Source organism: Mytilus californianus, unplaced genomic scaffold (genome assembly GCF_021869535.1).
Source record: "Mytilus californianus isolate M0D057914Y unplaced genomic scaffold, xbMytCali1.0.p SCAF_3, whole genome shotgun sequence".
NCBI classification, from domain to species: domain Eukaryota; kingdom Metazoa; phylum Mollusca; class Bivalvia; order Mytilida; family Mytilidae; genus Mytilus; species Mytilus californianus.
This window is the reverse complement of record NW_026262679.1, coordinates 50,495,338-50,507,929: the sequence shown is the minus strand read 5'-3', so window position 1 is coordinate 50,507,929 and position 12,592 is coordinate 50,495,338. Positions and strand designations below refer to the sequence as shown.

The window sequence follows — 12,592 nt, the reverse complement described above, 5'->3', positions numbered from 1 at the left end:
CTAAACGGTTTGAGCAATAACCCCCCAAAGCAAATCCTAACCATCCCTTTGTGGTATGGAAACTTGTAGTATAATTTCAGTGAGATCCATACACCGTTCCACAGTTATTGTCTGGAAACTAGAAAATGCTTATTTTTGGCCCCTTTTTGGCCCCTAATTCCTTAACTGTTGGTACCATAACCCCCAAAATCAATCCCCACCTTCCTTTTGTGGTATTGAACCTTATGGTAAAATTTCATAGAGATCCATTCACTTAAACTAAAGTTAGAGTGCGAAAACTAATGCGTCATTGGACGACGACGACGACGACGACGACGACGAAGCCAACGTCATACCAATATACGACCACAAAAATTTTTTTGCGGTCGTATAAAAACTATATGATAGAATTTTATAATAAAATGAGATGGCCTTTAAGAAAATAAATGAAAATCATTCAATCTCTGTTTTGGTTTTCTTGATCCCAATTAACTACATATCAGCATGAAAAAGATCAAGATAGGTTTTTTTGCTTTTTGCTTTTTAATTTCTTGTAACAGCAACCATTTTGGCAGCACATGTACCATCAAATACACTTTTGAATGATAACACAGCAGGATTGATTCAATCACAACTTAATAACTGATTTTTTTTTTATGCAAATGGTTTAATTTAAAAAAAGATGGACAATGGATGATAGATGTTAAATGAGCCATGCAAGCTAAAGCAGACATTTAATACAATTTTTTTTTATCATTTTTATTTTTATCAGGAAGTCTGTGCTTCTGCAGAAGGAGTCAAAACATCTAAAGAATTTGAATGTGATTGTTTGTTCTGATTGGTTGATACAGCAGCAAATAACATGTCCATTGTTCCCATGGTTTCCATTAACTGTTTCATATATTCTACTTCCTGTTTGACAGTAGTTCGTAACCTTTGTAACAAAGCATCAACTTCAGCACACTGTCCTATATGAGAGTTATACATATCTACAATAAAAGAAAGAAGAAAGTTATAACACATTGTTTAATTGTGGGGGTAATTTTCAGCCTTCATTAACAACTTTTAATGTAATTAATGTTACCCGACTATAGTCTTTTGTAGTGTTCAGTAATTTGAGCAATCTTTAAGTAAACTAGAATAAGGTGAAACAATGACCACAGATATCCCTGCCTGCAGAAAAACTCTTGAAACAGAAAGTGGCAAAATCAAAATCAATTTTGAACGTGCCTTGTAATTTGTGTTTCATAATATTGGGTTAAAATATTTTTATAAAATCTGCTATGGTTGTGTGTTAAAGACTATTTTGTACAGTGAAAATGTTAGTTGATATCCTTATACTGTAACTGGAACAGCCTTAAGAGACTGAGCAACATGACATAACGTGCTTTGGAACAGTAAGCAGTTATAAAATAACTCATTTATATCAATTATCTTTTTTTTTAAATTCCCATGCTTGAAAATAAAGGTATGACGAGGATTTGTATGTCAATCACACAGAATTATTTAAAATTTAAACAGATATGCTCTATTGCTCCAGACCATAAGGTTGAAAAGTCAAATATATGGAACATTTAAGAACATTGAAACACAAAAGGTCTAAAAAAACACACACACCAAATATTCAAAGGTTAACATTGACTGACACAATTTAAGCACAAATACAAAAACTATAAACCAAAAGTTTACTAAAAGAAGATATCAATTACTGTGGAATCATGTATTTTCGTGGGTACCAATTTTCGTGGATTGAGGAAAGACTATTTTCTTGAATATTTGATTTCGTGGTTTTGCCAAAGTCTGCATTTCCGTCTATAGATAATTTGTGCTACACCGAACATTGAAATTCGTGGTTCACCTATACCCTGGAAATCCACGAAAATGAGTATCCCACAAATAATAATGAATTCACAGTAGTTCATGTCAGTACTGAAACACTAGTTGTACACTTTATTTTTAAGCACTGTCAAAACACCAAAATGTTTTACATTTATTAATTTTACACCTTTTCAATTTTTGATGTGGCAAAACCATTATCTATAAATTTGTACAATTTCATGCGGATCAGTTTGAAGGGTGTTGAGGAAAGTTGAATATCAAGAGTAAACTGCTGAGCATCTATAGTTCAATCTTTGTATGAAAATATAATTACTTCCCAAGTTCATGATATGAAAAAACTATTTCTTTTTCATTTTTCTTTTCATATAAAAACTTTTCAGAAAACATTTTTCTTTTCATATGAAAACTTTTCAGAATTAGTAACTACTTATAATGTTGCCTTACCTAGAAGAACACCAGCTACATCTGTCAATGTTGAAGTAAATCTTGGGTTACTTATATTTCTACAAAAATCAAAAAAATTGTGATGATCAAAATTTTGTTTAAATTATAGATATGAATAGCAGCAAATTTTATACAATGCATACACTTTCAGTACCAAATAAGCCCATTCATCAATTTATCATTAAACTAGAGGCTCAGAAGACCCTCTATAAATGTCTGTCAAATGGCAAATCTACAATCCCATAAAATCTATTCAACCTCCTTAATTTCAGATGTCATTGGCCTTTTACATGAGTTTGCTGATATTTTTTTTAAAGTTTGAAACCACACTAAAAAAAAGCTTCTGATTCCCATGTTTTTATCAAACCAAAAAAAAATAATGATTTTCATACAATTTCAACATTGTTTCAGCCATGTTTGGTTCAGATTGACCAAGCTATTTCATAGATCAAGATAAAAGTGTAATTTCCCATATGAACCTAAGTTGAATAGTTGAATTGGTACAATGTATATGCCAACCAATGACTCAAAATTTGTAACTACAAAGTTTGACATCACCTTGAAAATTCAATGGACAAAAAATTAAATAAGAGACCAAGTAGAATAAAGAACTAGTTCTTGTAGTCATGATTTTAATTTGTTTCCAACAGAATTGATTGATTGATTGATTGATTGATTGGTGTTAAACGCCACTTTCAACACATTGTGCTATTTCGTGGCGGTCAGTTTTGTTCGGTGGAGGAACCCAAAGAGAACCACCGATCTTCGGTAGAAAAACTGACAATCCTAGTCAATTAAGATTGGAGCCAAGTGCACCTGCCCTGTGCAGGATTCGAACTCACAACCTCAGTGTTGACTGGCTAGTGATACATTAGTTCGACTACTTAGACCACTGGGCCACCGAAACCCCTCCTCCAACAGAAAGAGGTGAGACTTTTATAGATGACTTTCCATACATTATTGCTGCCACATTTATTCAAGTAGACCTATTATTTCAAAGAAGATGAAGAAATCATAACTTTAGATCATTAAGGATGGATGGAGGCTATTGACAACAGAACCAAAGTCATGAAAAGAGTTTACGTTGGCCTTTCAAGGTGAGCAAAAAGAATTTCCCCAATAGCCTTTTTTTATTAAAAGATAAAATTCTTTCAAGAAATTACATCAAATGCAAAAATGATAACCATTGAACATTTCTCCTCAATAAAAAATGTCTCCAAATATATTGGAATTTCGAATCTTTTGATCTGCATTCAGTATTATATTTTAAATTGTTTGAATCTCAGTACAAAATCTCAACAGATTTTGCTCTTGCCTAAAAATCAGGTTTTTGATGTGACTTCATATAAACCTAATTCAAAAATAATGATTTTCATGCATGGCAACTAAGGATTTAAAATATTGACACTTCACAAGTGCATGCTAATACCTTATATAAACCTGATTATAAGACCTAAAGTTCTGCTATCTCTGACAGCTGAGAATTTCTTACCTTTGTATAAACCTTATTATAAAGCCTAATGATTTGTCGTCCCTTGCAGCAAGGGCAGGTTTTAGACCTTCACGCCTTATTAATTCCTGTACAACACTGACAGTCACTTCTGGCTCTTTAGTTCTCACATGTATCTAAAAATAGAAATGGACACAGTAAGAAATATATTTTTCATTTTTAAACAATTACAGAATTCAGCATATATATTCCCTAAAATGACTGACAATATTTATGGTCCTATAAAAAAAGCTTTATGTTGACATGCAACAGTATCTTCCTAATGTTCATAAGATGTTATGGAAGTATCTTATTTAAACAGTACATTTTATCCAGGCATTTTTTTTCTAGTCTAAATTGTTTTATTGTGTGATCTTCATAATATTTTGATACTATACTTAACAACACAATGAGACCAGAAATGAAACTATGCATTTACCAAGTATCAAGTATGACTATAATCATTTTCTATTTATATCAATTTCATGATTTCCAGATTACCAATTTCTTATTTCTTATTCATTGATATTAAAATACGTTTACCAGTAAACGCAAACTAAAAAAATATAGAATATATAAACTTTCTCTTATGCATTCGAACAATGTCATTGTAATGCAGACTATAGATATAATCAACTTACTGCAGCATCCAAAGCTTTGCTGTATTCAAATTTTCTAAAGAATTTATCATATCTCTGTAACTTTTCTTTTTTTTTGTGTTCATAAATTTGATCTTCCTGCAAGTATATAAACAAAAAATACATGGATCTTTTATAATAATTTTTGAAAAATTTTCTGGTGATTTTTTTTTCAAGACCAACAAGGGGTTCTCTCAACCTTATATCACCTGTTCTAAATGGAAACATTAACCAGAAAATTCCAGGTTGAAATCTTGAACTTTAAATTACTTTGAATAAAAAATTGCTTTAAAAATGCCACAAATAATCCATAACAAGAATTTGTCCATAGTACATGGATGCCCCACTTGCACTATCATTTTCTATGTTCAGTGGACCGTGAAATTGGGGTCAAAACTCAATTTGGCATTAAAATTAGAAAGATCATATCATAGGGAACATGTGTATTAAGTTTCAAGTTGATTGGACTTCAACTTCATCAAAAACTACCTTGACCAAAAACTTTAACCTGAAGCGGGGCAGACACAATTAAACTGACGGACAAATGAAGGGACGCACAGACCGAAAAACATAATGCCCTTAGGTGGGGCATAAAAATTATTTTTACTAGGATTTTTGTATATGAGTATATAACTTTGCGATTACTGGACATATGCCTCGGAGTTAAAGAGTTCAGCAATCAGACCAGATGAGAATCATTGACTATTGACCCCAAAAAAATATGAATAAAATAACAAATACTAATATCAACAGGCACTTTCTTTTATTCCATTGGATTGATGCTTCATGTCAGAAGTACTATTCATATATTATTGAAAATCCATAAATTAATGTACAGATAATATCATGACAAAAAGATTATCCTGAGTAAACCAAAGCACAAAAACTTATTTCTGTAAATTCAGAAATTACCATGATGTCTTTATTAATGTAGAAAATACAACAGGATTGCTATAATTAAAATTTGCCACTTAATTTTTGCCTTTTTGATTATTTAAATGTTTTTTTTTTATTGTCCAGTGACAAATGTTTCATGCAATCATGCAATTTTTCCTGGTATTATTATTCTTCTCTAACTTGAATTTTGTTGGCTAGTGTCCATAATATACGGATGCCCCACTCGCACTTTCATTTTCTATGTTCAGTGGACCATGAAATTGGGATCAAAACTCTAATTTGACATTAAAATTAAAAAGATCATATCATAGGGAACATGTGTACTAAGTTTTAAGTTGATTGGACTTCAACTTCATCAAAAACTACCTTGACCAAAAACTTAAACCTGAAGTGGGACAGATGGAGAGACGGACGGACGATCAAACGGACGCACAGACCGAAAAACATAATGCCCCTTTACTATCGTAGGTGGGACATAAAAATTACACACAGCAAATTCCGAATTTAGAGTAGTAACTTATATGAAAATATTCTGGAAACTTTTAAAAAAAAATGACGACCAGTAATCACAGCATTTGTCTTATAAAAACCCAATTTCTGTTATTTTCACTGATACCGTCTTACTTCCATCTCTTTCAACAAAATTATTCTAAAAATTAATGGATTTGGTAAAAAGCTGTTACATGTTAATATTCAAAATATACCGATGAAGGAGTATAGTTCTGTCCTTTCAGAAAAAACTTGTAAGATGCTGGTCTCTTTTTTTTTCTAACATTTTTGTCTTCATCTGACTTTCTCCTTTGCATTGAAAGCAAACCCTCTGCTGTACCTACTACCAAGAGATTGTCATCTGCCTGTAAATATATCAACAAATATATAACATATCAATACCAAGAGAATGTCGTCTGCTTGTAAATACAACAACAAATATATCCTTGATATCATGAGATTGTCTTCTGCCTATAAATATAACAAACAAATATTACATATCAATACCAAGAGAACGTCGTCTGCTTGTAAATACAACAACAAATATATCCTTAATATCATGAGATTGTCTTCTGCCTATAAATATAACAATAAATATAACGTTAATATCATGAGATTGTCTTCTGCCTGTAAATATAACAACAAATATAACATATCAATACCCTGAGAATGTCATCTGCTTGTAAATACAACAACAAAATTATCATTAATATCATGAGATTGTCTTCTGCCTATAAATATAACAATAAATATAACGTTAATATCATGAGATTGTTGTCTGCCTGTAAATATAACAACAAATATAACATATCAATACCCTGAGAATGTCATCTGCTTGTAAATATAACAACAAATATAACGTTAATATCATGAGATTGTCTTCTGTCTGTAAATATAACAACAAATATAACTTTAATATCATGAGATTGTCTTCTGTCTGTAAATATAACATTAATATCACGAGATTGTCTTCTGTCTGTAAATATAACAACAAATATAACTTTAATATCATGAGATTGTCTTCTGTCTGTAAATATAACATTAATATCACGAGATTGTCTTCTGTCTGTAAATATAACAACAAATATAACTTTAATATCATGAGATTGTCTTCTGCCTGTAAACATAACAACAAATATAACTTTAATATCATGAGATTGTCTTCTGTCTGTAAATATAACGTTAATATCACGAGATTGTCTTCTGTCTGTAAATATAACAACAAATATAACTTTAATATCATGAGATTGTCTTCTGCCTGTAAACATAACAACAAATATAACTTTAATATCATGAGATTGTCTTCTGCCTGTAAATATAACGTTAATATCACGAGATTGTCTTCTGCCTGTAAATATAACATTAATATCATGAGATTGTCTTCTGCCTGTAAATATAACAACAAATATAACATATCAATACCAAGAGATTGTAGTCTGCCTGTAAATACATCAACAAATATAATATTTCTGTTCCCAAAATAGTGAGAATTTTCAAGAATTTTTATGAGTGAGCAACATATGTTTAAAAAAGTATCTTATGAAAGCAATTAAAGAAAGATATAACTCTTTACACCCTCATTTCCAAATATTATGAACAATTTGAACCTTCAATAAGTCTGAGATTCGAACATCAAAGTTTATACAGCATAGAAATTATTGAACATTTGAATTCTACTCAACTGATGTACAAGTGCCACTTTCAAGTTTCTTTCATCGTCAAAGGAAATATTTGAAATATGGAGTACAATAGAACATATAAACTTATAATAAGATACTGACTATCATAATTTAATAGGAACATTTACTTCTTATGACACTGACAGGTGTCTCTCCCACCACTTCTCCCTAATATTAATGGATTGCTTTTCATTTTTACTAAGTATTTTTTCGTAAACTTTCAACTTAACTCGTGTTCCTTATTTGTATCAAACATCCTACATGAAGTACCATCAGAGAGATGTTCCATGTTAATGCCTATGAATGAAATGTAATTAATTTTTCCCACGCTTATCTAGCCCTCCGACTCTTGTAAAGTCAAAGAAATCTTTGAAAAACTACAACAATTGTTTAATGATATCATTCTGAGTTACAACATTCCCATTAACCTATCACCTTTGCTTCCATGCAGTAATATCTAATATGCAACATAAACACTAATTTTCCCACGATTTATTGACATATTTATACTTTCATATTACCCCTACAAAATAGAATTACTTTCTGTCTAATCCAAGAAGATAAATGTCCCTTGTACTTACAGGTACTCCAACGCTGAGAACAGACCCCGGTACATCTAAAGTATGTACCACTTGGTATGTACTAACATCATAAATCTTTATGTGTCTGAAAACAAAAAAATGGGAAAATCATTGGTTACCGACCATACAGCAAGGACCAGAAAATACCTCAGGTCCTGATAATTAGTACGTATAGTGCTGCGATATGACCAAGTTCTAAATGTTTATTGAAGTCTATGAAAATTTGGTTTGAATTTATTGAAGATTTTGGATGTAGGCTATTAAAATCTGAGTAATAGATGGAGCTTCTGTTGTATTATTGAAGAAATGTGTGTACCTTATTCTGAGACCTAATCCATTCTAATCTGGTGAGAGGATGTTATTTAAGTTGCAAAACTTATGGCTGATCCACTTCTTTTTGAACAACTACATATGTTTTAAACTAAACTGGTCCAATTGATTTAAATTTATCAAGATCTATTCTAAAAATTGTTAAAATGGACATTTTGGGGACTTTTCTCAGATTGACATGTGTTTTTCATGAGACTCCAACAGTCAGATTCTTTTAAAGTAAAATGTACATTAATAACCAGCTGGAAAAAAATATGAGACATTTTGCAGAAATATATCAATATTTTATTGTATTTCATTTGAGAAAATTACTGCAGGAACAAGTACTCACTTTACAGCTGAGTACTACCTGCCCTCTGTTTAATCGGTTACTTGTTAATTGAATGATTAATAACTGTATTATATAAGATCCACGCCCTTATTATTTTATTACAGTATATATTAATAATCTACGTCTATATGCATCGCAAGAATGTAATATAAAATGACAAATAATCCATCTCACTTTCCACCATGTCTAACATTACGATTCTTCTCATTCCGTAAAAATTTTATATTCCATGTCCTGCCTCTAATTGGCTCATATTTTTTTTCCAAACATCAGTTTTCATTCGTTTTTATTATGAATTACATAAAGCATGAGCATTCCCTGGCTGACATGTGCACGCTGGTTGACTCTGTGTGTGACGTAACCTGCACTACATAAGATCCTTCTTAAGAACTTCTTTAATACGGCAGCATTATGACATTTATTAGATACAAAACATTTCTAATGTTGATTTCATTAAATAATTAGAAACAGAATAAGATTTTTACATGCAAACAAAAACATCATGATAAAATGCTGAGACCACCTTCCATGCAGAATTAATGTCGATGGAAGCTACCTGATTCTACGAGGGGATGAAGTATTAAACAATTGTCCATAAAAATAAATAAAGTTATGACATGCTCAAAATGTTTTCCATCAAGGCAATCATAAGCTTAACGAGTTCCTCCATCACATTACACAAGTGTTTAAATTGAATTTACTTGTTCGATAAATTCCTCTTCATTATAAAAAAATAATTATGACTGGCATAAATCTGCTTATTAATTATAAAAAAAGATTTCCTATATATAAATACTAATTATACAAGTTTTTGTTCATAACAATATTTCAAAATTTATAGAGTTTACTTAATGGGAACTTTATCTAGTCAAAACCAAAATCATATTCATATATTGTGAACAATCGTTAAAAGTTTTTAACTGCCTACATCATAATGTATGATTGTAAAAACTATTAAAGGAGCCTTGCAATGCTGATGCAGCTAAACAGACAAAAATGCATATTAAATAAAGTTTGGCAAATACTTGCTCATCTAGTAACCCTAATTTTGGGTAGGTTTAATATTTCTAAAAATAGTGGTTGATATGAGCATACAACAGTTACCTGGCAGTCATTTTCGTTTTTGTTTTGAGGTATCTCTTTATATCCATGAACCCTTTCCAAAAAATCACCTCTTGAAGGAATTATAATGTGATTGTGCTGTTTAAAAATAACAGTACTTTCCAGGGATCTTATAAAAACTGCTAACCAAATGGTAAAGAAGTTCTAAAAAAATTAACTTAAGTTAGTCTGAAAGCCATACGGGATAGACAATCAAGCTTCAATAAAAATAATTCAATCAGTATAATGCAAGGAACCATTCTTACACATTTGGTTTCAAAGTTTTTCATTCAACCAGAAAGATATTGGAAGTTCCAGCCAAGTTTGTAATCTTATTGATTCCAAAGTGACATACATTTAACTTGTCTAACACTATCCTATGATAGCTATCTGCCAAGTTTGTACTCTCTCTTCAATTGAGGAAAAAAAACCAGAAAACTGTGTTGCCATATTACACCATGCCCACCTCACACTATTCTTCCATGTTCAGGGAACATTGACACCGAGTTCAAACCCCTAATTTAGCAAATAAATTTTATTAAAATAGATGGGGAATGTGTCCATAAGACACAGATGATGTCCCCGCTTGCATATAATGTTATAAAGGGACATAACTCCAGAACAATAAAAGTGACGCTACCCAAATTTGTACTTGATCTGAGTTTTGTGGTAATAAGCATTGTGTATAAGTTTCATAACATTTGGTTGAGGTAAACTTAAGTTAGAGAACAGAAAAGAAAACAATAGTGCACACGCTGAAATGTCTCGCCTTCTTTACTAATCATTGATATTATGTTGATAGTTCTAAATATAAAGCTTTACTACAACTATCACATAAACTTAACATGATCCAAAAAAATGAGGTCAAGGTCATATAAACCAAACAAGAAATACATGTACACCTTACAATCATTCAATACACTAAATATAGTTTACCTATTGCTTATAGTTTCTAAGATACAGACTTAACCCAGAAAACTAAACGTTGACTAATGAACCATGAAAATGAGGTCAAGGTCAGATGAACCATGCCAGGCAGACATGTACAGCTTGCAATCCTTCCATACAACAAATATAGTTGACCTATTGCTTATAGTAATAGAAAAACAGACCAAAACACAAAAACTTAACACTGAGCTATGAACCATGAAAATGAGGTCAAGGTCAAATAAAACCGGCCAGACTGACATGTACATTATAAAATATTTCCATACACCAAATATAGTTGACCTATTGCATATAGTATCAGAAAAAAAGACCAAAACTCAAAAATTTAATATTGACCACTGAACCATGAAAATGAGGTCAAGGTCAGAAGACACATGCCAGCTAGACATGTACACCTTACTATCATTCCATACACCAAATATAGTAGACCTATTGCATACAGTATAAGAAAAACAGACCAAAACACAAAAACTTAACTATAACCACTGAACCATGAAAATGAGGTCAAGGTCAGATGACACCTGCCAGTTGGACATGTACACCTTAGAGTCCTTCCATACACCGAATATACTAGACCTGTTGCTTCTAATATCTGAGATATGGACTTGACCACAAAACTTAACCTTGTTCACTGATCCATGAAATGAGGTCGAGGTCAAGTGAAAACTGTCTGACGGGCATGAGGACCTTGCAAGGTACGCACATACCAAATATAGTTATCCTATTACTCATTATAAGTGAGAAATTAACATTACAAAAAATCTTAACTTTTTTTCAAGTAGTCACTGAACCATGAAAATGAGGTCATGGACAAGGGACATGTGACAGACGGAAACTTCGTAACATAAAGCATCTATATACAAAGTATGAAGCATCCAGGTCCCCCACCTTCTAAAATACAAAGCTTTTAAGAAGTCACCGCTGCCACCGGATCACTATCCCTATGTCAAGCCTTCTGCGACAAAAGTAGCAGGCTAGACAAAAACCAGCAATTTTTCCATTTGTAAAGGGGCATAACTCCAGAACGGTAAATGTGACGTCACCAAAATTCAAATTTAATCTGTGTTTCGTGGTAATAAGCATTGAGCATAAGTTTCATAACATTTAGTTGAGGCAAACTAAAGTTAGAGAACAGAAACGACAAATTCAGCAATTTTTACATTTGTAAAGGGGCATAACTCTAGAACGGTAAAAGTGACGCCACCAAAATTCAAACTTAATCTGTGTTTAGTGGTAATTAGCATTGTGCATAAGATTCATAACATTTGGTTCAGGCAAACTTAAGAAATAGAACGGAAATGAAAAATTTAGCAATTTTTTCATTTGTAAAGGGGCATTACTCTAGAACGGTAAAAGTGAGGCCACCAAAATTAAAACCTGTTCTGTGTTTTATGGTAATAAGCATTGTGTATAAGTTTCATAACATTAGGTTGAGGCAAACTAAAGTTAAAGAACGGAAACAAAAAATTCAGCAATTTTTCCATAAATTTGTAAAGGGGCATAACTCTAGAACAAAAAAAAAGTGACGCCACCAAAATTCAAACTTGAACTGTGTTTGTGGTAATTAGCATTGTATATAAGTTTCATAACATTTGGTTGAGGAAAACTAAAGTTATAGAACAGAAACGAAAGCAATTTTTCCATTTGTAAAGGGGCATAACTCTAGAACGGTAGAAGGTGTAATACCACCAAATCATAGTACGTCACATCCGGTTGCATACGAAAATAGGTTGAAAAAAAATATTCCCTTGAATTTGACAGTTGTAGGTAATTGATCCTACATTTCATTGCAGTAAAACATTTCTGGGTCATAAACATATATCTTGGGTATTTCAAAGCACCATAAT

General features: G+C 31.7%; 1 protein-coding gene across 1 annotated transcript in view; it reads right to left on the bottom strand.

Moving 5' to 3' along the window:
- Positions 1–476: 476 nt before the first annotated feature.
- LOC127734802 (U3 small nucleolar RNA-associated protein 15 homolog) overlaps positions 477–12,592 on the bottom strand; it is a 61,794-nt gene continuing 49,678 nt past the window's right edge. Inside the window, exons 8-13 of the mRNA XM_052244808.1 lie at positions 8,036–8,120; positions 5,991–6,140; positions 4,393–4,488; positions 3,755–3,888; positions 2,263–2,321; positions 477–968 (exon numbers count right to left, since the gene is read on the bottom strand). Of these exons, the coding sequence (XP_052100768.1) occupies positions 748–968; positions 2,263–2,321; positions 3,755–3,888; positions 4,393–4,488; positions 5,991–6,140; positions 8,036–8,120 (745 nt within the window). The 3' untranslated portion in view covers positions 477–747. The remainder of the gene's footprint in view (positions 969–2,262; positions 2,322–3,754; positions 3,889–4,392; positions 4,489–5,990; positions 6,141–8,035; positions 8,121–12,592) is intronic.